This window comes from Nelumbo nucifera, chromosome 4 (assembly GCF_055504915.1).
Source record: "Nelumbo nucifera cultivar China Antique chromosome 4, China Antique-T2T, whole genome shotgun sequence".
NCBI lineage: Eukaryota > Viridiplantae > Streptophyta > Magnoliopsida > Proteales > Nelumbonaceae > Nelumbo > Nelumbo nucifera.
This window is the reverse complement of record NC_142652.1, coordinates 22,909,960-22,930,982: the sequence shown is the minus strand read 5'-3', so window position 1 is coordinate 22,930,982 and position 21,023 is coordinate 22,909,960. Positions and strand designations below refer to the sequence as shown.

Sequence of the window (21,023 nt, the reverse complement as noted above, 5' to 3'; positions counted from 1 at the left end):
TTCTTTTGTTGTTCATTGCTTTGAGCTTAATTGTTCTTAAAAATGGTTTTATTTCCTCATGATGCTATATATTTAATAGCCATTCTATACTATTTTCTGAGATTTTACTCCCTCAACAACTGTACTTATTTTATGGAAGCATATATTTTTCTTCTTCAGTTAATTGTTACCATGGTATGTTTACAGACCAAGGTCTAAGGAGACATATACAAAGAGAACAGTTTATATGTTGCAACACTAACTGAAGTAGGGAAGGAATTCCCTACCCCCACCCCCAAGCAACTTCAACAAGAAAAATAATGAGTTGCATTGGAGAAAAATCAACAATATTAATATGTATTATTGATGTAATCTTAGTTATGTGTTGCAGGGGCACTTTTGTCCTTTTATCTTTTATTTTTTATTTTGTCGCCCTAACATATAAATACAAACACTGGCACCGCCAGCTTGAGTTTTTGGTCTCAATTTTCATGCCTCTTCCTTCTCTCCTCTCTTCTTCTTCCTTTCTTCTTCTTCTCCTCCTCTCTTCTCTTGATCGAGATCATTCTTCCTTGCTGAAATCAATTATAAAATTGAAAAGGAAGTAAACTTATAAAAATTATTTTAGTCGTGGTAAAGGAAATGGTCTATGGAGGTAGATTTATCTTCCACCATTGCACTTTATCAAGAAGCTTGAAGAGCATCTTATGACTAAATGTTAGATTACTGTTTTGATGGCAGATTAATTTTGACCTTAAAAGCTGTAGGAAATGATCAATCTGATCAATTTTTATAGGGTTATTTCGATGTATATGCATCAAAGAGAATGATAGCAGTTACTTTTGGGTAATGCAGATTTGGTTGGTTAAGGAAATAATTAAAATCCAGTACTCTCCAAGGATAGTATACTCTTTTTTTGCTCCAGCCAGCAAACATGGAACTGTGGGAATATTATTGGATTATCAATTTTTCTATGCTTGTATCTTTTCTTTCCCTATAATTTATTGTCATTTTCATGTGAATTTGTGGCTGAATTTGTCTCACCTAGGCAACTTATTGTAACCTCTTTTGCTGGCTTATTAATGTAGGTGCTCCTTAAGAATAAAATCTTTTCCTTGATATTTTAGTTTGTTTTCAGAGTCAAAAAGATATAAAGCTGTGATCATACGGATTGACAGCCCTGGAGGTGATGCTCTTGCTTCTGATTTGTAAGTGTCACCATAGCATAATATTCAGTTCTGGTGAAGTTTCAGTTTATATGTTGAATTGGATGAATAATCTGTAAAGAAACATTTTTTTTTCAAGTAAAGGTGGCTTATAGTATATTTATTTATACCATTCTTTTTGATGGGTTATCTCTTTGTCAATTCCCAAAATTTATGGATATCTGTCTTTGGCAAATTATATTTAGGCCAATACTTAGGAACATAACATTTTTTCCAAGTTCCAACTTGAACTAGTATCTCTTTGAAACATCCTTCCAATTAACTCTTACCGTCATGTTTGCCTTTCCTCCAGAACCTTAAAAGCCAGCTGTTATGTTCTGTTGATTATCTCTTTGGGTAGTAGCATGAACTTTGCATTTGTTGGAGACTTGGAGTATTCAGTTTGTATGGGGAAGGGTTATTTTAGGAAGACAATATATAGAATATAGTCAGGGACTTTAATGTCATAGCGTCTCCATTGGGATTTTCTTGTAATTTGGGATAATTTTAATATTATATAAAAGGTTTCTCAGGGGCTTTAATGTCATAGTGGCTCCATTGGGGTTTTCTTGTAACTTTGGATAATTTTAATATTATATAAAAGGTCTCTCTCATTATAGATATTTTCTGTCCTTGCTATCTCTTCTCTTCTCCCTTATTTCTCATTATTTGTAAAAAAAGTATTCAATAAATGTTGTGCTGTGGAAATATCTTTCTGAAACAAGATTTTAAAATAGGTAGAGCTTAATACTAAAATAGAATATATGAAATTTAAATTTAATAACAATAACATTTTTGATACTTTGCAGAAGAAAATGCATAATTGGTATTTCTCACCTCATAAATGTTTTCTGTGTGAAGCAAGTGGGAAACTACATTCCATCTGCTAATCTCCTATCCCTTTACCTCCAGTATTTGGGATTGATTTCTAACTTTCTTTGGTCGTAGGTGGACTCCTCCAGGAGATGTGAGAATTGTCATTTTGACTTCCTTTTTTTATCCACCCAGTAGAAGAGGTAAGATATTGTGGATCTGCCTGAGGGCCACAATCATTTGGTCAATATGGGGGGAAAGAAATATAAGAATCTTTAATGAGAAGAAGAGGTCAAAAGGAGAGGTCATATTATAGGATATCTCCATCAGAGTGGTGAATTGGGTCAATAGATTGGATGTTTTTGTGCCTTATTTGAAGGAAGACATTTTTATAGGATGGCAGAATGCAGCTCAATCACCTATGAGGATCACTATTCAAAGGGAGTGGAGTCCATCAATGTTGAGTCAGATTAAACTAAATCTTAATGGGCACAACATGGGGAGTCCAGGAATTTAAGGGATTGGAGGGGTATTTAGAGATGGTCAATGATGGTAATAGCAATGTTTTCAGGGTCCATTAGAGTTGGTGGTTCTATAAAGGCAGAACTGCTAGCAGTTTTGTATGGACTAAGGACAGGCAAAAGGCTGAACATGAAAATTTTAGTGTGTGGAACAAGATTCCAGGACCATAGCGGGTTTGCTAAAAAATGATGAACTAGGAGGTATTATAGACAAGGCTCAAAGTATCGATACATCTGATACTCATGAATGTGTGTATCATGCATTTATGGTGACTGATACACTATTTTTTTGATACATTTACAGGGGGCTTTTAATAGTTTTATTTAATGTTTTAAAACATAAAAAATTTAAAAATTCTTAATATTAAGCATTTTGATGACCCCCCAAAACAATATGATACGCCTGATATGGGGCGTACCGTATCGATTCTTTGAACCTTGACTATAGACATTTGTTGAGAGAAACCAAGAAAATAGCAAGGGAGATAGTGATTGCAAGTAACTGGGTGCATGATTCAGCAGATTGTTGGGCTGATTTACTTGTAAAATGGGGCAAAGAGAGGAGTTCAATGTATTGGGGGGTAGCAAATGAGAGCTATTTGTAAAAGCTATAAACTAGAAAGAGTAAAGGTGGGTAGGTGGGGAAAACCAGCCTTACAATGGGATCCAAAATATTGTACATAAAATTCTTTATTCATAATTAATGAAGTTTATTGTTATCAATCAAAAAAATTAATAATAATATGAGAAAAATCACAGTACACTTTTTTTTTTCTTTTATACCAATAACTGAAAATTTTCATTAAATTTATAAAAAGATTACAAGGAACACATGAAAGGAGATAAAACAGCTTATCTCCAATAACAAGATTTTACATCTGAGCCCAAAACATTTGAGTCTTCTCAACCCCTTGTTTTGCCATAGAATCAGCCATGCTGTTAGCTGTCCTTTGCGCCCATTGATTTTAATATCCATTCCCCCGGTTATCCATTTAAACCTTTTGAACTCATTGTTGTATATCTACAAATCATTCCCTTTGTTTAATTAATAGCCACTTTGCTCACCATTTTGAATCTCTTTCAATGATCAATTTATGCAAGTTCAGCTCCTTTGCTCTAGTTACACCTTCCAAAACTGTCAACACGTCAGCCTTCAGGATACACTTAGGATTGAAGGCCAAGAGATATCTCAATGTTACCTTTCTGGAGTCTTATGTGATCAAAGAATACTGCTGCAACTTATGTGATCAAAGAATACTGCTGCTCAAAGGCTAAAGGTGAAATTTTATAAAATAGTTATAAGGCCAGCAATGTGTATGGAGCTGCATGTTGGGCAGCCAAGAAACAGTATGTCCAAAAACTGAGTGTAGCAGGGATTTAACTGTTGAGTTGGATGAGGTGGAAAACTAGAAAGGATAGTGTAAGAAATCAACTTATTAAAGGAAGCCTAGGAATAACTCCAATAGGTGACTGAATGAGGGAAAGAAGACTAAAATGGTTTGGTCGTGCAGGGGAGCCAGGGGAAGACCAAAAATGATATGTTACATGTTGAAGGGTCTAGAAGAGCCAGGGGAAGACCAAAAAGGACGTGGGTTAAAGTAGTGAGAAATGATTTAAGGGCTCATAATTTAACACATGGTACTAAACAGAGTGGAATGGTGGACCAAGATTTTTGTAGCCAGAGTAGAAACTTTACAGGAGAAATGTACAAAGGGACAATGAGAGATGCTCAAGGATGCACACCTACCTGGAGCAACAAATACCAGCCAAAAGGAATGAAGGGAAGGGGGGATCAAGAACATCATAAAACTAACCACAAAATGTTAATTTTTAAAGACAACTTCCTGCAGAAGAAAAAGGAAAATAGTTAAACTGAATTTGTCACCATGATCAGCAATGAATTTTTGTGGTAGCATTATTCTGTAGTGTTTGAGGTGGCAGTGCTGTTGATCCTTAGCTCTGGTTCCTTTTCCATCCTCCTTGAAGGGGTTAAGGGTTTGAACTGATCTCTGTTTTAATCACTGTCAATTAATCTCAACCTCAGTCTTGCTAATGATATATATAAAGAGAGAATTCTTAAATGACCTAGTTCCATATGATTAACATGTGCTGAGTTTTATCACCAAATTCTGGCAGAACATTGGTAAAGAAGCGAGGGATAAATTAAAAATCTTACTACAAATACACAATGAAACTGGGCCAAATCTGGAGATCACCACTGCAGGGTTGGTTGAAGTTAAACTTCGGTGGCTGTTCTCGAGGCAATCCAAGACCATCTGGGTATGAGATTCTATCTATCAGAAACCATGAGGGAGATACCATTCTGATTTACTAGGGCTCAATAGGAGATTGTGACTCAATGAGGGCTGATTGGTCATGGGGCTACTGTTTGCTGGTTCTCTGGATTGTGTCTCATTAGAAGCAGTTCACTCCCAATTGGTTCAGGTGGATGATAACAGGAGAAGATGGGCCTTGGATACTATGACATCGCATTAAAGAGACTAGACATTTGGTTTCTATTATGAGATTATCTTTTCTGGTAGGTTCCTATATCTGCCAATTCAATGGAAGATATATTGGTACTTATCAAAAAAAAAATGGAAGATATATTGGCTAGGGAAGGGTTTAATAGGATTGTTCCCCTTCACTCAATCAAGTGTTTTTATTATTTTGGGTAAGGCCTATTCAGGGAATCATACGGATTGTTCCCCTTAATTATATCTCCACAAGAAAGTAGAGAACACCTTTTGATTCTGACTTGGAGGAATGAATGCATAGAACAAAAGAAAAGAACAATAGAGTGCTTAAAAAGAACTTTTCATTTGTATTTCTTTTACATCAAGTGTACAAGAATGAGAAGAAAAGAAAAGAAAATACAATTGAGAAACTCTACAACAATACATTTCTCTCTTTTCTTTTTGATGCAAGGAAGATTTCCTTCTCACTCCTTTCTTCACAATAATTTGTAGTCAATCAAATGAAATTCTGACTGTAGAAAACCTTAATCCTTTGGATTCTTGCATACAAGAAGGGAACCGTAGTCAATCGAATTGAATATTTGATTGTGGACGGTTTTTATCCCCCTGCTCTTCATTTTCATTTGAAGGGAACCATAATCAGCCCTTGAGAATTAGACTGTAGATGGTTTAATACCTAACTATGTCTTGAAGGAGGGACCATAATCAACCAAGTAAAGGCACCTGGTCGTAGATGGTTTATTTCCCTCTATTTCCTTTCTCAAAAGTGAAAATAAAAAAGAGAGAAAGAATGATACATAGCAGAAGACATATATAGGAAGTATTCACGGAGAGGACTTTCCTTTTCCTACTTGTATTAGTGAGACTTCTTTTCCTTCCCTGTCTTCCCTTGAGCACTTCTCTTTTCCTCCCTCTTTATCTTGGCTTTTCTTAAGAATCTCTTGAGACAATTTTCTCTGAAGAGGGGGTGTAAGTCTCTAGCTTCCCCTTAAGGAGCTTAAATAGGGTGTGGGGTAGGTTATGTAACTACCTCCTGGCTCCTCCTCCTAGGAGAAGGACACCTGTCCCTCCCACTTAAAGAGAGGGAACTCCCGTATGGGATACTTTTTTTATAGTTTTGATGATTTGGCTAGTAGACTAGCCAACTCACTTATTTGGGTTATTAAATTATTAAATATTATTCGGATTAAAAAAATGCCTTCAACAAGGGTCAAGTAATGCTATGGTTTGTTGATTAAAAAAATGCCTTCAACAAGGGTCAAGTAATGCTATGGTTTGTTGATCAGCTTCAAGATTTACTTTATCTGGATTTTTTTTTCTAGCATGAATTAGTTTATATGTTGTCTTAACAACTTGATAGTTGAAATATGAATGATGTACTTTGATCAATTTATTTTGCATATCAAGTTTAAATTTTTGTTTCTTAAGAAGGTTTTGTTATGAGATTTCTGTTTTCAACTCCTACTGTTAACTGTTTTACTCCTTGATGTTTATGTGATGAAGAATGTGGAGGGAAATCAGACTTCTAGCTGCATCTAAACCTGTCATTGCATCTATGTCTGATGTAGCGGCAAGTGGAGGATATTACATGGCAATGGCAACAGGAACTATTGTTGCAGAGAATCTAACATTAACTGGTTCAATTGGAGTTGTGACAGGTGAAAACAAAAGGCATTACCTTTTTTTATCCATAATATAATTCAAATGATGCTACATTATGCATTTTATAAAGGGGGAAACTTCACTAACTCCCACCTAACAAATTTTAACTTCACCATACAGTTGGGGAACAGTGACGGGGGAATTGTTGCCGATGCAAGGGGGGGGGGGGGGTATTGGTGTTTAGGTGGGGGTGTTGTAAGTTTTGAATTGTTGTAGGTGTACGGTGGAGTTAAAATTTCTGATGTGGGTTTCAGTGAGGTTTTCCCTTTTATAAACTTTGACCTAGATGAAAAACTAATATTTTTTTTGATAAACGAGAGTAGTTTTATTAATTCAAAAAATAGCAGTACAGTCAGCCTAGGAAGAGGCACGAAGTGTCACCTCCCCCTAGGACTGAGTCATAAACACTAAACAAACACAAGCCTGAAGCACAGTTACAAAGTGGCCCAAAACAGATCTCCCCTTGACACCCCTTGCTTGGCCAAAGAATCAGCTATTGCATTTTCTGATCTGCTGACCCACTGAAACCTGACTGACATATTCCTTGTCTGCCATTTAACTTTCTTTAACAGATCCCTGTAGCCCCAACAAGCTGTCTTTAGACTTGTCAACCAGCCCACTACTACCTTGGAATCCCCTTCTACTATCAGATTATTCACTCCAAGTTGACTGGCCATCCGTATACCTTGTACCGCTGCTAGTATCTCTGCCCTTACAGAATCACCAACACCTACTGGTCCTGAAAATAAAGACATGTTGCTATCTTTGTCTCTCAGAATCCCTCCTATTCCAGATGGCCCTGCCCCCTGGGTTACCTTGGCAGCTACCATCAAAATTCAGTTTTACCACTCCATCCGGTGGGGATTCCCATTCAGCTTGTGCTTTGTACTTTGTGGAGACTGTAGAAGCCACTGCTGCCCAGTTTCTCCTTAAGTCATCAAAGGAGTGATCTGCCAACAAGTGTGAAGATTTCAGCCACGAGACTGTCCTTGTCATTATGCATTCCTTGATTTCAGCAAGACTTCTTTCCTTTTCTTGAAATATTTTAGCATTTCTCTCCTCCCATAAAGTCCACAAGGTAGCGGCCCTGATAAATTTCTACATTAGCTTCCCTCTTTTTGTCAATCTCCCAAAGGCAGCCGTAATGAACAGCAGCTTTACTTTGGAGGGCAAGTTCCACCTGCACCCAAATAGTGAAACAACCCAGTTCCAAATATTGGTAGCAAAAGAGCACGATATCAGTAAATGGTTACAGTCCTCACCCTTCACTTTACACAAGAAGCACCAATTTGAGGACAAACAAGTAAGGTTTCTTCTTTTGCAAGTTTTCCACCGTATTGATCTTACCCAAGTAGGCTTCCCAATAGAACACTACTATTTTAGGAGGAACTGGCCTTGACCAGACCTCTTTAACAGGGAAAACCTGAGAGGAGTGGTTGGAGCAGAGGGCTTTAAAGAAAGAAGCACAAGTGAAGGAGCCAACCGGGGTTAGACACCAAACCCTTTTATCCGGGTTAGGGGGATCCAGGCACACTGAGTCTAGAAGCAACAAGAGCTTTGAAACACAAAGAAGTTCTTAACCATCTTCGAAACCTAAAATTCCAGTTTAAATCCAAAGGGCGAACTGGGGGGGGGGGAAGAAACCATGAAATTGGTTTCCTTTTAAAGAGGGAGATGGAATAGGGAAAGCGGTCTTTTAGGGGTTGAGTGCTCACCCAAATATCTTCCCAAAAAAGAATGGAGTTTCCAGAACAAGCATCATACCTTACAAATCTGAGGAACTTTGGGAGAATGCCATAAATAGCCTTCCAAGGTGTTGTGAGCAAAGCCCTTCGGGATACCCCCGCGTCCCAACCTGATTCAGAACAGCCATGGATACTCTTCACTACTTCATGCCACAACCTTTCCCTCTCCAAGGGCCACCTCCGAAGCCACTACTTCATGCCATATTAGATGAAAAACTAATATTCGCTTTAACACTCTTTTGATCTTATCAATAAGGAGTTCAGTACAAAGAGAGGATTTGTGTAGTTCCTGAATCTGTATAGGACATTCAAGTTAGTGGATGATCTCACATGATGGTGCCCAAGTGAAAGTGGAATACTTTGTATATAGAGCAGAAGTCAGTACTTTGTATCACGTCTTAATGGTACCATAGTCAGATCTTTAGGAAATACAGAACCACATCCTGAAAAATTACAACTGGACTCAACTCAACTAAAACTTGTTCCAATTATGTGGGGTCCACTACATGAATCCTGTTCTACCTCTCTGATCATTCAGTGCCACATCCAATGCTAATTCATGGGCCCTTAAAATCATTTCTTACTAAAATGCATGCCCTTTTTGAGATAAAGGAACACTTTCATTAAAAAAAACTCCCTTCCCAACCTGGAATTAGCTAAAGAAACAGTGATCTGATTGAGAACTCTTGGGATCTACTGTCCATAGATGCTGAAATGTCAATGGACCAACTTCCAACGCTCCTTCGTCTTTGAGGTAACCCAACTAATGACAGTCCTGGAATCATCTTCAACCAGAATGGAGTCTATTTGGATTTTGGAGAACCTTAGCTAGCTGAAGACCCTTGAGAAGAGCTTTCACCTTGGCTTCAGAAGCATCAGCAGCATTAACAGGGCCACTGAAAGCCCATTGCAGGCTGCTGTTAGGATTCAAAATGACTTCCAATACCAGCTGCTGGAGGGTTTTAAAAATCTGTCCTTAAATTTCCATCAAACGACAGAATATAGGTATTGGGGGTTCTGGGGGAGAGGATGAAGTTGATATGAGGAGCAAGAGGAGCTGAGTGCAAGATTTCCAATAGGTTCCTGTCCACATCATCATGACTAACACCTGTAAAATTCTTATGAGCCAGCACTAAACAAATCCTGGAAATGCTGTCATAGACTGCGGACTACATGGCAATTAGAGAGAGTGCTCAATGGATTCCCCATCTTGTAGGCACATTATGCAAACATGGGGAGAGATGTCCCTATATCTTCTAGACTTTTCAACTCGTAAGAAATCACTTATTCTCACTGGTGCTGTAGACGGTACTCTCTGTAGTAATAAACCATCTTAGTCCACTTCCCTCATTTTATCACCTGTGGGAGCTACTCCTGAAAGAATACCCTGATATTAAATCATCCTTGCACAGTTTAATTCCTATTGTGATGCTACATTATTTTTGAAGATAAATAAAGAAAAAAATAATTAGAGAAAAAGAGAGAAATGATTACAAGGGGTGATGAGACATCACCCAAACCCATAGAACACCTCACCAACTCTAATAGCAATCATTGACCCTAACCCATAAACCAGAACCCAGAAAACCCTCAGAAACACCAATCCCCAAAGCAAAAGATATGCAAAACGAGTCCCCTACCACATCCTTTTCTCCCATCATCCAGAGCCCATACTAGTATTAATACAAACTCTACACTCGACAGAGACCCTTTCCCGAGACTAATATTAGGACTTGATCATTTCAGACCTTCCTCTGCTGAAGGATACATTCTTTTTTCCTCTTCAAGGCCCATATTGTCTTCTTTACCCTTTTCTTAATTCCGATTCCAAATAGGCCTCCCCTCAATCTATCAAATACCTTCGACATTGTCACATTCCTGCCATTATTCTGGTGTTTTAATCTTTGAACTGCTGAAGGATTTTTCTTAAATCTTCTCCTCTCCCCATAATTACCGCTAATCCTTTCTAGCTCTAAAATCACATTCTTCTCAAATACTTGCTCCGCTGTCAAAACCACATCTTTCTCCACCTCTTCAATTAAATGCCCACAACCAGGATTTGGAACTTCTGCCTTCTCTTCCAATACTCACCCGGTCCATTCTTCCACTTCCTTAAAAGCTTCTCTAGCAAATTCCTCTCCTCCCAGGAAAAATAAACTTAGTGTTTTACTAACCTCCACCTCTTTGTGATGCTACATTTTCTTGTTGTAATAGTGGATATTTAAAAAATCCAAAACCACTTTCTGAAAAGCGTACTAAATCATCCTTGTAATCAAATTAAACTTGTAATGTTTTTTCACATATTATTATAATCAAAGTTTCATTGATAAAAAATATTAAATCATCCTTTTCATAGCTTTTATTACTTTACTACAATTCTCATTACATCTGTACCATTTTCCTACATTTACCATGCACAAAAGGAAGATATACAGATACATTGGTAGAAATACTGTTCCTACTCATTTCTGATTCCATATACTACCTTTAATTGTTAGATGGATGAATGTAAAAACAAGGCCAGGGTTAGTCATAAAAAGGAACCTAGGAGTAGCTCCAGTTGGTGATAACATGAGAGAAAGTAGATTGAGATGGTTTGATCACGTGCATAAAAGACCATCTACAGTACCTGTTAGAAAAAGTGATCCATTACAAGTTGAAGGGGCTATAAGAGATAGGGGCAGACTGAAAGGGGGTTAGAGTGGAAGTAATAAGAAATGATTTTAGTGCCCATAATTTAACAATGGATAAGGCACTGAACAGAATGGAATGGTTAAACAGGATTCATGTAACTGACCCCCATATAGAAGGGACAAGGCTTAGATGATGATGACGATGATGATAACATTCAATTGTATATATTTATTGACTCACTATTTCTGATGAATATTGAACATTTCAATTGTATAATTTTCTCATTTTTCTTCCATTTTCTCTTAAAATGAACTAATCTGTTACAAAACCATAAGTAGCTCCGTACTTGCTAGTAATATGCAAAATCTGCTGCTGCAGTAAAATTTTGGTCAAAGTTTTCTTTATTCTACTTGAGGCCTGTTTTGTTACAATACGCTGCAGATATTGATATTCTGATGTTTCTTGACTGTAGGAAAATTTAATCTGGGTAATCTGTATGAGAAGATTGGCTTCAATAAGGAGATCATTTCAAGAGGAAAATATGCTGAGCTCAATGCAGCTGAACAACGCCCTTTCAGGTAGGTAGCTTCTATTGCTTTGTTAGCCACGGAGATGCATAAGTAATAGGTATTTAAAGAAATTGGCATGCAAACTTGACAATTCAAAATTGCATGGCTCCTATGTTCAAACTCTTTTGCCAGCATCATGTATGAATACTGGAATCCTATTTGAGTATTTCTTTCTGCATGACTACATTAACAGTTCTAAACAGGATAGAGACCCTTACTTAATTTTTTAGACATGTATGATCATTATTTTCTTCATTGTTTATTTTCTTATTTGGTCCAACTATTGATTGGGAAGCAAAATTTTACTCACAGACCAGATGAGGCAAAACTTTTTGCCAAATCTGCACAGAATGCATATAAACAGTTTCGAGACAAAGCAGCCTTTTCAAGATCAATGGATGTATGTTAGCTATCTTTATCTTGAAATTCCTCTTTTTTCCTTTCTTAGCCATCATTTGGTGAAAGTCTCAATCTTTGGTTAACCAGGTAGATCAGATGGAGAATGTTGCTCAAGGGAGGGTATGGACTGGCAATGATGCAGCTTCCCGAGGTTTGGTTGATGCTATAGGTGGTCTCTCTCGAGCTGTTGCTATTGCGAAACAGAAGGCTAACATACCCCAAGATAGACAGGTTGGTTGCTGACACATTTTTTAACCAATCTGCAGTAAAAAATTTTTATTAGTGCAAAAGGAAGGTGTCGAGAGAGATGTAGAAAGAGAGCGATGAAAAACAAAAGGCAATTGGGGGGCATTGTCTTCAGAATACATAATTGACTCTATTCTTTGCAAAAACATGGGTTGCATTTTTACTTAAAATCCTAGAGAAACTGAAGTTCAAGCAAGAGGATAGGTCAAGGATATCATGGGGGGGAAGACTCAGGCCATCTCATCAAGGGAAGGGAATTTGGGGCTACTCTCAAATCTCAATGTCCCTCTCATAGTATGTTAAAGATATGGTTTTCAGTTCAGCCTCTTTGGTAGAGAATGTCCTTTTCGTGAGGATATCTCCACTCCATTTATCTGTTTCTGTGCAAGGTTGTTTGTGATTCCAAGATTCCTTTCCATTCCTGTCTGGAACTTCTTGAAACTTGATCTCCTTTGTAAAGACCTGATAGAGAGAATGCTTGTTCAGTAAACTATCTTGGAGCAATTAAGACATCCTTTTTTTTCCTTTTTGTAGACGTTCATCTTTTCTTCCTGCTGTTGTTCAAGAGTAAGAATCTTTGAACTTTGTAGCACTTTCTTCTCCTAAATCCTTTCCTTACATACATCCTCCCCCCCCCCCCCCCCCCCCCAAAAAAAAAAAAAAAGAAAAAAAAAGAACTGTAGCCTTGCAGCTATCTATGGATTCAGGAGGTTGCTGAGATTTTCCTTATTCGGACATTCACCTGCTTTTTGTCCCTGTTTTTGAACAAGTATGATTGTGATAACTACTACTGGAATATCTGCCATAAAACATCATATCTCCCTTTATTACTACCCATCTCTCTTTATCATACCATAACTCTCAAGGGTGAGTTGTAGTACCCAAAAATCTAGCAAGGACACTTACTGAAATCAAATATATTTGGTTAATGTTTTATTTATCCTCTTTCGAAATCACTAATGTGTTTTTTTTATCAGAATGATGAAGGGAATGATAGAATATTGCCGGTATGAAAGACCCCCATTTCTTTTGAAATATACCGCGTACCCTTGACTACAAATGATGTTTACCATTGATCAAAAGTCAAATAACTATTTTAGTCGGTTTTGATTATTTGTCATGGATAAATGCCATTCAAATTAATTTTCCGTTGAAGTTAATGGGTGCACAGTATGCACTATTATGCCACCATCTGTATGCTGTCTTCATAATGCCTTTTCTTCTCCCCCTCTAATATGTTCTTATGGGGTCCCAGGTTTCACTAGTTGAGCTGTCAAGACCATCACCTACCTTGCCAGAGATCTTAAGTGGCATTGGCAATTCCATAATTGGTGTGGACAGGACCGTTAAAGAATTGTTGCAAGACTTGACTTTTTCTGATGGAGTTCAAGCAAGAATGGATGGAATCATGTTCGAGAGACTGGAGGGAACTTCCAACACCAACCCTATCTTCACACTGATGAAAGACTATCTAAGCTCCCTTTGACACGAACTGACCTTTCAATCATTTTATTTTTCTTTGCTGATGGCAATTCAAGGATTTGAAGGAGAAATGGAGATTTCCTTGTGGCATCGAATGATCAGATGAATCAATTTGAGGGTGGGTTTACCCACTTCTGAGATACATAGGACAACATAAGTAGGAAACAGGTTCTATCTATTTCAGTTTTTGTTCCGTATAAAAATCCCTAATCTATTTACATATATTGGGAAAAGAAATGATTTATGCATGTTGTATACAAATCCTTGAAAAATACTCTGTATACTGTATACATACTGGCCAAAGAAAGGAAATGAGCCAGTTGCTTTTTTAGATGTATTCTTTCTGAAAAGTGTGGATTCGATAAATTTATATATCAAGTCGGCATCTCTCTCTCTCTCTCTCTCTCTCAGACACACACACAGAGACGGAACCCTGTATTATCAAAGGTAACAAGTTGCCAATCGGGTTGTTTAAAGAAGAATAAACATCTAGTTTCAAGTTTCCACTAGATTCTGCAAAGGATTAATCTAACAACGGTATGACTGTAGGATGGAAAACCCACCCAGTTAATCACGGTTCAAATGTTCAACTGCTCATAAAGGCTAGTATATTACATCATTTGCTTTAATTAGAAACTCCCATGGAAAATATTACCCAGTCGGTGATACATCTATATGCATTAATGATTTACAACAACTGCATCCCCTGCAGACAACCATCAACCTAAACTGTCACAGGTTATTGAACTTAATGCCTAGTAATTTGGTCCATGGTGATGCTTCGATCCCATATTGATTTTGCAAACGGGGCACGATGCTCCATGATCTCGACCAAACTGTTCTAGTTAATTGCCATTGTCTCATTCGAGATTCCAGAACGTCCTTGTTTAAAAGCAGGGATCTTAACTGAAGGTAGCAGATGACCACTCCACCAGAAATAATCCTGGATCAAACCCAATTTGTTCCAACCAAGGTTAGGTTCAATCCTTTACACAAAGTTGTAATCACTACCATACAGAAATAAAAGCATGAAAGATAATTTCAAAACTGATATGAACTCTTTAATTCCTTTTCAATGGTTTTGAGTTTTTAAGCAAGCAAACACTCAACATCAAAAGCCACGTACAGCAGAGAAACCAAAAATGATCTACTGCTGCTTTTCTGCTTATGGTGTAATGAGTTCCCATTTTTTACCTATTAACCAAAAATCCTTTTTCCAGTATTTCAAGATATTTGGTGCTGCAAGCAAGCCTGCAACTATCTTAAACCTCTCTTCATTTTATTTGTTAGATTAAGTACTCTCGTAGTCTCGTTGGTTAAATTAAAATTTCTGTTTCAGTCGACTCTTAAAAAATTGAGTTTCCTCCTTCACTGCCTCACCCTATTCCCAATTCTACATCATTCTCTCTTGCAATATGCACATCCACAAACTAGAAGCTCAGGGCCCATTGACAATATTCATAAAAAAGAGGAAGCATCATCAAAGATACGAAATTCCGCACATAAAATTGAAATTGCGACAAAAAACAATAAACTGGTCAATATGGAGTTCAAAAAAAGAAAAGTTTATCAAAACAGATGAATCTCCTAAAACAACGTCCATATCAGTTTGAAGAGCTAGTATTCCACAATCTCTCCAAGTCAGAGATTCTCACTGAGAACGGAACGAGATAAGGAAAGTGCAATTAAACAAGAGAAAAATCATGAAAACACCTAAAATCGACGGGAACCCATTAAAACCCACACATTATCAAAGAAGAGAAACAACACTTTGCCTTTATTTTAATCATAATCTAGCTAATTTGACTTGATAAATCTTACACGAGTAATGACTACCCAAATGAATAATTTCTGAAGAGAATACCTGCTCCAAGTTAAGAGACATCCTTGGCTTTATGTAGAAAAACAGCAGAGCAGAGAACTGAAGCAATGAATACAAAGATTCCCAAACCAATAATCAAAGAGATCCCTGCCAAAATTATATCCATCAAGCACTGTAAAGGAAGATCCATCGTATTCTCTTGCCTTTCTATGGTTTTCCGGTAAAAGAAAACAAGGAGATCCCAACTGGGTTTCTCTTCACTTGCACCTCAACGCCTTATATAGGATGAGAATCTGATGAATGTGTTGCAGACTTCAGAAGAGAAGAACCCAAGAGAAATTAGTTAGGAAACAGATGGATGGATTGGCAGACCACGGTTATACACGCGGAAACAATTTTGGCCGTTAAACCCGTTATTCTTGAAGGCTGCTGGAAGGAGATTACTAAACTTAGGCCCACATGAACTAGTTTCCTCATTTTGCAGTATTGGACCCAAAATTGCAATGCCCAATCGGCAAGGGGATGTTTGGAACCGTGGCCGTTTTAAAAAAAAAAACGGTGCTACATCGGATCCATATAGAAGTTTTAAAAAACACTCATGTATCTCATTGTTTGGTTCAGTCAATTATTAAAAAATCGAACATGTCTCGAAAATCGGGACCTCACTGATGCATGAAATGTCATGAAATGCTAAATGCATCGGTTACCCGTTTTCCCGAACGATTGACTAATATGTATCCTATATGGTGCTTACCTGTCAGCGTCATCTTACCAAATAACATAATATTGCTTACTGCCTACATGGCAGAAGTGCTTTTTTGTGAAAAAACGGGTCTTAGAAGCATGAACGCTTTTTTCTTAAAAATCAGTCCCAAAAAACGCCCGCGCTTCCAAACACCGTGAAGATCAACAATGTGCAACCATGGATCATGAATGGGTTGGCTAGCTCGCTCCATGGGATTCTGAGTTCTGAGCCTTTGGCCAAATCAGGTTTGAAGCCATGATCAACCAGAACTCGGTAATACTGGTTCATGTTAAATGACTAGCTTTGTTAAAAATTAACCTCACCAAAAGATTGCACAGACAAGGAAATGTTTTTGTTTTACTTTTCACCTTACTTTGATTGTTTGCAGTGCAGATGAAATAAAAAAAACCTGAAGTAAAACAGAGTAAAACCCAGAACAGAATTAAACAAAAAGTTGCAGAGACTCTTCTCATTTGTTTATTCACACGAACAAATTGCACTTAGGTTGGACCAAGTGGGGATGGTTCATCAATGCCAACACACAAAACCAGCCTGGCATTTGGTAGGTTGGCCCAGAAAATGGGGAGCAATATGTTTTGAAGCAAGCATCTTAAGGATCATGAAAAGTGTCCATGCATTGGGATTTGGGATGCCAAAAGTGCTGGAGACCAGTTGAGTCATGGGTGTGAGGGGCCCCAACTGATGAATGAATGGGCTTGGGATGACACAACTGGGCATTGGCCTGTGGATATTGGCCCTCTCGAGTCTCGACAACGTTTCATTTCCTTCCAGGCTTCCATACAAAATTTAAGTAGCCCAGCCAGATCCCTAGGAAGCTACAATGTGGAGTCAGGATCTTCTGCACTTCTTGAGTTTTTCCTTCACTTTTTCATTCAGCTTGTGACAGTACTGGCCCATTACCGAACACCTGTCACAGACTGAATGGAAGTGCAGGGAAAAAAGTGCAGTATTTCCTTTTCCTATTGATCTATGTTTTACGGTCTCAAGAATGGGTCTGTTGTCAAAGCTGAGTTGAAGTATTTCCTTTTCCTATTGATCTATGTTTTACGGTCTCCTTCAGTCCGAACTTGAACCTAAATTGATTTAGGCTATTTGTGGTGGTCATTTGTTTGGGAGTCATTTTGCTAAGTCACATGCTAGCTTCTGATAGTGAAATTTGAAGTCTGGGCATGGTAGATCAACCAGAACTACTTTCATCATCTCAAAAGAATCATTTGGTGTTCAAATTACTGTATAAAGTTGAATTATATCCAAATGCTGCAGCTTTTTTTTTCAGCCTTAGGAGCTTGATCATTTTGATAGAAAAAGGAACAACCTTAATCATTCGATCAAGAGTGGTATTGGCATCCAATGCTTTATTTTCTCACGAATGATGACTGTATGGACCCATATTTCTACTATGTCAAACCTTTGAATAACTTAAATTTCTTGTTTCTGTATATTATTTTTAGCCTTGAAAAACTCCTTGAAACTACATAATATGAATATACATAATTTCTTTTCTTATTCCATCTGAAAATGGTCAAATGCACCAAAGTTTCAGATAAATTTCAAAAGATTTGGTACAAAAAATTTCAACCCAAATATGATGGTTTTGATCTCAAACAAAATCAAAACTTTGTAACTTTTTTATCATCCTCAATTTCCTTCTTATTTATCAACCCGACTTCCCTGTTTTTTACTTTGTTCTGGGATTCAACCTCGTAGTGTTTGTGAAGAGATCCGGGTGGAGAGGTTAAGTGCAGTTAAGCTTTCTGAAATCACCCATCGTCGCTCGTGTATATATACACTGAAAATGAAGGTGATTTAGAAAATCTGCAAGAACAAACGATCATACTGAACTGCACCATGCATTGGCATAAATTTCCTTGGATCCCAACCCAATTATGGCTATTTGGCACATAAGCCCCAAGGCTGTGTTTGGTTTGTTAGAACATAAGAGAAACAGAAAGTTGAGGGAAAGAATTAAAGAATTCTTCAACAGAAAGTTGAGGGAAAGAAATAAAGAATTCTTCAACAGAAAGTTGAGGGAAAGCATTAAAGATTTCTTCAAGGGTTTGGATAGTGGTGTTAGCTAGAGGCAAAGTCTTCAAAATATATTACATCAACATAAGAGATACAATATAAAAGAGAGAGAGAGAGAGAAGAAGAAGAAGAAGAAGGGCTGCATTTGGCATTTCTTATTTTAAGGACTTATCTCTTTTTTGCTTTTGCTGTTAAAATTTCAGTGTTCAGAGGGGCATTTTAACTGCAAAAAGGAGGTAAATCCTTAAAATAAGGAGTGCCAAATGCAGCAGCAGAAGAAGAAAATTAAGGAAAATGAACTGCATACATCAAGGACTCTTGATATCTTGGGTGTAGATATAGTCCGTATGATCATCAGCTTCCATCAACATCCTCCTCTCACACTCTTTGTCCTCCATACTTACGCATTCAGCATATTTGATGCTTGTTTCCTGCTCACATAGAAGGAAAATAAGAAACGCAAGATAACGCAGTTCAATAGAGAGAGAGAGAGAGAGAGCTTACTAGTGATGAGGTAACAGGAGTTATAGATGATGAAGGGGCTCGTTGGTCAGACTCCGACGAGGTGGTAGTAGTCTTGCTGGCAGAGGTCAGGGGTGGTCTGGCGGTAGTAGCTACAGAAGCCAGCACAAGAGTTAAAAGGAGGGCGACGAGGACCTCTGTAGTTTTCATTGCCGGAAAGTTTGGCTTTTGAGAGAAACCAGGGAGGTGGCCCGTGGCCGGTAGCTGTGGATGAATGTATGTGAGAAGGGAAAGTGAGAAGGGGGACTACGAGTAAGCAATGAATGACGACTGGACTGATGAAAGAAACAAAGAAACCATTACACAGAGACGGAGAGACGAGCGCTTTGAATGTTTTATAGAGAAATGGGCGGTGGCGATTCAGTCGAGCAGAGAGAGAGAGAGAAGTTATGGATTACTGGCTTCGGGATATTAAAAGAAAAGGTCAAATGACCTGTATCATTATTCAGTATCACCCCCCATTTATGATTCATGGATTGTTAAAAAGTCTACCTTTCTTCATCGGGATGGGAACCCCATAGGGTTGGTTTGGTCACGAGTCAGGTATGAACCACCAATTTTGGATGGCCGAGCAGGGTCATCATGTAAAACTCCGGGTCAACCTTTCTCCTTTGTAGATAAATTGGACCAAGAATGTGGAACCATGAGTTTGACTTTACTTGTCGATGGATTTCCAGATCATTCTTGCTCCCTTTGTTGACATTTTTTGAGCATTGTTTCTATTTATCCTAGAGAAATGGAGAGTTGTGAATCCCAACACCATGCAATAGAATCAAAGATGTTCAGGTTCAAAGTTCAAACAACGATTTATGCCGGTTCAATGGTGTTTGATTGGATATATATATATATATATATAAAAGGATTAATTTAGATGGTGCATTCATGCATTCATAATTTGTCATTGAGCCAAGTGTAGAAACCACGATCACAGTGTTATGTCTGAATTATAATAAGTGATGAACATTTAAAGATTTCTGATATGATGTTGCATGGAGAAGCTATCGAGGTTCTTTGACTGCCATCTTACAATATTTTTACATTGACCTAGTAGCTGCATCCATTGTTTATTCTTTTAGAGTTTAGACTTGCTTGGGAAGAAGCTCCATTTCAGAACCAAAGAACAGAGATAACTCAAAAGAAAGGGATGGAAATTAGAGAGATGCCAATAGAGAATGTTTGGAATGAAGTGGGCTTAACCCAAACCTACTCAGTACTCACCCAAGTTGAGAAGAAACCTAATTGACCCAACTGAGAAGCCATTTTTCAATTTTGTAGTACATGATATACAACTGAGTACATCAGTGGTTAGAGAATTGTGTTGGGCTGGGCTAGATTGGGTCCTTTCACCTTGACTTCAGCTTAGCCCAAAGCTTTGATGGGGGCCCACCTGTTGTACACCACTAATTGTTAATTTCCAGCATTCTTTTTTTCTTGGGGTGGGGGGGGGGGGGCTGAAAAGCTAGTAGGATATAAAATTTGTTTGTCATCTTCGTTGAAAGGAAGAAGAAACGCGTTGCCCAATTGAATTGTTTGTCAAGGCAATACCCAACTGACAAGCCGAGAAGAAGAAACGCGTTGCCCAATTGAGGAAGAAAGAAGAAGATTGATTAATGATTAAGATATTCTAATTAACAAAATTAAACAGGTTTTAATTAATCAATGCTGGTCACTGTCATCTGACTACATTTATTTGCTAGCATATTTGGGGCCATTATGATGTAAGGTAATTAGACAGATTAGACAAGTTGATGTTGAACCAAATATACTAATCACAATCAATCAAATACTAATTCAATCACAACAATATAGCTGATTTATTAACGGTATCAACTTGGACATTTATGTATGATGTGCTTATCTCAGTTGATCTAGCCAACCAAACTAGGGTAGCTAGAGGGAATTGCATATGGATCCGATCCAAAAAAAAATCCATATCCACATCTGAATGAGAAAAACGGATTCATTAGGGTTTGATTTCTGGGTTGGGAGCAGGTCAAATTCTAGATCAACCTCTATCTATTTCATGCTCTAAACATAAGGGTCAAAATCTAGATCCACTTTACTTGTTCCTCAATGTACAAAACATTTGATTAAGCTAAACTGTCACCCCTCCCCTTGGTCCCAGGGTTGGCTGATTCAAACTACTCAAGTATAAC

The 21,023-nt window shown here is 37.8% G+C and overlaps 1 protein-coding gene across 1 annotated transcript in view; it reads left to right on the top strand.

The window, feature by feature from the left end:
• Window positions 1-14,062, top strand: part of SPPA (signal peptide peptidase) — a 40,896-nt gene extending 26,834 nt beyond the window's left edge. The window contains exons 8-13 of the mRNA XM_010259554.3: window positions 1,118-1,187; window positions 6,499-6,653; window positions 11,509-11,614; window positions 11,918-12,005; window positions 12,092-12,235; window positions 13,506-14,062. Of these exons, the coding sequence (XP_010257856.1) occupies window positions 1,118-1,187; window positions 6,499-6,653; window positions 11,509-11,614; window positions 11,918-12,005; window positions 12,092-12,235; window positions 13,506-13,736 (794 nt within the window). The 3' untranslated portion in view covers window positions 13,737-14,062. The remainder of the gene's footprint in view (window positions 1-1,117; window positions 1,188-6,498; window positions 6,654-11,508; window positions 11,615-11,917; window positions 12,006-12,091; window positions 12,236-13,505) is intronic.
• The last annotated feature ends 6,961 nt before the right edge of the window (window positions 14,063-21,023 follow it).